Source organism: Apteryx rowi, unplaced genomic scaffold (assembly GCF_003343035.1).
Source record: "Apteryx rowi isolate R43461 unplaced genomic scaffold, aptRow1 scaffold_1053, whole genome shotgun sequence".
Classification (NCBI taxonomy): domain Eukaryota; kingdom Metazoa; phylum Chordata; class Aves; order Apterygiformes; family Apterygidae; genus Apteryx; species Apteryx rowi.
The window spans coordinates 134,814-138,891 of record NW_020447257.1 but is presented as its reverse complement, the minus strand read 5'-3'; the positions used below and the strand labels follow the sequence as shown (position 1 = coordinate 138,891).

Sequence of the window (4,078 nt, the reverse complement as noted above, 5' to 3'; positions counted from 1 at the left end):
GCAGTCGTAATTTAGGCAGCAGCTTAGCCGAGGGATATGAAAGGCAAATTCCAGGCGGTGTTATGAATTATTGCGGCGCGTGAACCCAGCCGCCGTTTCAGCAGCCCCTCAATCGATCAGGAACGAGAGGGGCAAATCGGCCCCAAACCAGGGCGGAAAAGAGCGATTTTTAACCCGCCGAGGGGATTTATTAGCACTCAGCCGCTGCCGATTCAGGTTGGAGCAGCATCTGCGGTGAGAAGGATGTGGAGGCTGAGCGTGGCGTGATGGCAGGGAAGAGATTTGGGGCCTGTTTTGGGAAAAAAAGGGGAAAAAATGAGGTGAAGGTGAAGCCAGGTTAAGGGAGAGGACCAAGGCCCCAGAGGCAGAGTGGTGTCAAGGAGCAGCGAAACCCAGCTCTGCCACAGGACTGGGATTTTTTTGCAAAAAACCCCGTAGTTATGAATACGGGGAAAAAGGAAAGCAAAACACCAGGATGTTTCCTAACTTGCGGGCAAGCAGGATTTTCGCCGGAAAGGATTCGGGGCTAGAAAACGAGGGTTTTGCACAAGGTGTTTTTGCAAGGCTGAGAGTCGGGCGCCGGCTCCTTCGCTCCCTTTCCCCCCTCTCCAGCCGTCGGAAATAAATCTCGCCAGCGCGGATCCGGGGAGAGTTTGATCCTCGCCGGCGCCGAACAAATAAAAGGGCTGAACCGGCCTGACATTTTCCTGCAGGAGAGAGGTCGTTGGCAGCCGCTAATAAAAAGGATTTGACACGGGCTAATAAAGAGAAATGAATTCCTCTAATGGCCTAATTTTGCACATTCAGCAGCGCTCTGCCTGCGAGCCCAGCAGCGGGGGGGATGTGCTGCCCAGCCTGGCCCCGATTTGCATGGTTTTTAAGAAAAAAAACAATGCGAAGGAATAAGGAGTTTTGCCCACCAGCAAATTCGGGGTGCCCCAAAGCCGCCCCCAGCGAACCCCGCGGTAAAGGCAGCCTGGTGTTAAAACTGCCCCGGCTGCCTACGAGCGGTGCGAGAAGTGCAGTCTGCAACAAATGCGATTTGCAACAAATGCAGTTTGCAAATAAATAAATAAACGATGCAATTTGCAAAAAAAAGCGATATTTCCAAAAAATGCAATTTGCAAAAAAAAATGCGATGTTTGCAAAAAAATGCAATTTGCAAAAAAAATCCACTAGGTTGCAATCCAGCGCAACGGCGAAAAAGCTTTTTTCTTTCTTTTTTCCATGTCTCCAGAGAATTCTTTCCGTCCCTTTGGGGAACGTCCCCTCGCGCGTCCACTTGCAACGCGCTCCGGATAACTCCTGCGTTTCCCCGCTGGGTTTATTCCCCGCCTTTGCCCTCCTTTCCGGGGGCCCCGAGGACACACGTGGGTGATGCATCTCCCAGGGCTTTCGTGCAGCTTTTATTCTGCACCCCGGGTGCTACTTATAAAAAAGAGGACTATAGAGAAAGATTAATATAAAGACACTTCTTGCCCAATAGGAAAAAAAGCATCATGCGGAAAAAGCAAAAAAACCCTCGTTTTTGCAAAAAAAAGGAGGGAAAGGGCAAAAAGGAGGCGTCACCTGTAGACGGCCCGTTTGTCGGCCTCCAGCTGGGCCTGGGGGTCGGCGGCGGCGCTGGGCACCGGGGCGCTGCCGCCCGCCGGCGCCGCGACGTGCACGGGCTGCGCCTTGGCCGGCTGCTGGGCCGTGGCCGTCATCTGCGGGGAGGCAAAAAAAAAGAGAAGGCGATTAAAAAGAGCATTAAAACAAGGGGTTATTGCAACTTTCCCGCCCCCCCCGAGGGCTTTGCAAGCTCCGCCGCAGCTTTGTGGCGCGGACGTTTTGCAAAATTTTGTAAAAATGCGCGTTTGCCTGGTTGCCCCCAAGCAGGCAGCAAGAGGAAGCCTTAACCTTCCATAATATTTCTTATATTCAGAAATATTTTTTAATATTTCAGCCTTAATATTTCTCCTGCTGCCTGGTTTTTTAGCAATATATCCTGAACACCTACGTATATAAGCGTGCTAACCCCGTCTTCAGCCAAACTCACCCTCATATTCCCGGTTTCAGCATTAAGAAGCCGCTTTCTCGCTCGGATGAAAAGCGGCGGCCCCGCGCAAACCTAGGCGGGCCCAAATCTCGGTTTTAAAATGTTTAACTTTAATATCTCCTAGCTGACCTTTCGCTGCTGCTCCGGAGCTTTTTTTAATCTTTTTTAGCGCTCGTAATTTGGCCAGCTCCAAAGTTTTTTTTTTTTTTGCTCGCTGCCTTTAAAAAATGCGGATTTATCCACGTTTTCACCCCTTCGCTCTTTATTTTCCRCGTGCTACTTTACTGAGGGGGTAAATTTTGTTTTTACACCCGTTTGGGGTTTTTTTTTTTTTGCAGTTTGCACACAACGGCAAGTGGATTTTCCACTTTTTTCCATCCATCCCGTCGCCTTTGCATTTTGCCAGGGAATAGGGGATTTATTTTTTTTTTCATTTATTCTAAATTTTTTATTTTTTTGTTTTTTGAGGCTCTCGCATTTCTCCCCAGCGGCGGGGATGCGAGAAAATGCAGGGGAAAAGCGTATTTTTCCGAATAAAAACGTTCTGCAGTGAAAAATGCGGAGCGGGGTTCTGGGTAAGGGATCTGCATTCCCCGCCACTGGGTTTCGAGCCGGAAAAGCTGATTTTTGGGTTGAGAAGAGGCAATTTCTGCTCGGCCAAGTGCATTTCTTGCAGTCATGCTCCCGTTTTCCATTCCCAACGGGGCAAATCCCTCGCCAAAATTAACACCCGCTCACTGGGCAAACTTTGKTTTTTGGCAAACTGGGATATTCCCTTTTTCTGCTGTTTTTCAAAGACGACAGACAAATAGGTCAATGCTAGAGATGGAAAGGGGTGAAGGTTTCAGGGCAGAAAACCTGCTAAATTAGCGATATTTAGCACGCGCCCCATAGCGTTGTCTCACCGCCACCATGTGCGAGAGCAGCGTGCCCAAAACTTTGGGTTTTCAGCCCAAAAAGGTTCTTTGGTTTTTTTGCAATACCGGGGAAAGGCTTCCTGCAGCCACTTCTGGAAACCTGCAGWGGGTTTGCACCAAAAAAGGCATGAAGGTCCCCAAAATCCAACCGAAATTAGGGCACAACCCCCCCCGCGAGCGCATCGGGGCGCCGCGGCAGTTTACCATGGAAAAACCCGTTCCTTAAAATAATGAATGCCGTAATTTTGCTTGCAAAGGGGGGGTGTTATTCCAATGCTTAGAGCATGGAGTTATGCATGAAGTCGTTTTTTTCCCCTTTTTTTGCCAAAAATCCRTAAAATACATCAAAACGCCGTTCAAATCCTCTTTCCCCAGCCCTATTTAGCGAGACGGTTCGGTTTCGCGCCCGGTTCCCCAGCGCCCGCGATGCAGGGCGGGCGACCCCGCGGAGCCGAGCGGAAACAGGCACTTCCCTGGAAACAGGCATTTCCCAGGAAAATTTGCATTTGCATTTTTAGCCGGGAAAGGGATTTTCTTGCAAAATATTGGCACGGTTCAGGGAGACCAAGCATTTCCCTCAGTGTATTTTTCGCTGGGAAAAGCACTTTATTGCAAAATATCGGCACCGTACGGGGAGAAAGGATCTTCTGGGCATTTCCCTCGGTGCGTTTTTAGCTGGGAAAAACACTTTATTGCAGAATATCAGCACCGTTTGGGGAGACCAGGTAGACTGGGCATCTCCCCGAGCGCATTTTTAGCCTCGCAAGGAACTTTATTGCAAAATTTCAGCACCGTTCAGGGAGACGGAGCATTTCTCTCGGTGCGTTTTTCACCCGGAAAGGCGCTTTATCGCAAAATCGTGGCAGCATTCGGGGAGGCTGAGCATATCCCTCGGTGCATTCGTAGCCTGCAAAGGCAATTTATTGCAAAATATCGGCACCGTTCAGGGAAACCGGTTCAGCTAGGTATTTCCCTCGGTGCATTTTTAACGTGGAAAAGGCCTTTCTTGCAAAATATCAGCACCATACGGGCAGATTGAGTCTGCCGGGCTTTTCCCTTAGGGCAAAACAGCAGCCCTGTAGCAGGAGGTTGGGTTAGTCAGGGGGATGCGGCGAAGGGGACC

At 49.8% G+C, this 4,078-nt stretch overlaps 1 protein-coding gene across 1 annotated transcript in view; it reads right to left on the bottom strand.

Moving 5' to 3' along the window:
• PKNOX2 (PBX/knotted 1 homeobox 2) overlaps positions 1–4,078 on the bottom strand; it is a 55,337-nt gene that overhangs the window by 16,980 nt on the left and 34,279 nt on the right. Inside the window, exon 6 of the mRNA XM_026069042.1 lies at positions 1,570–1,706. Within this exon, the coding sequence (XP_025924827.1) occupies positions 1,570–1,706 (137 nt within the window). The remainder of the gene's footprint in view (positions 1–1,569; positions 1,707–4,078) is intronic.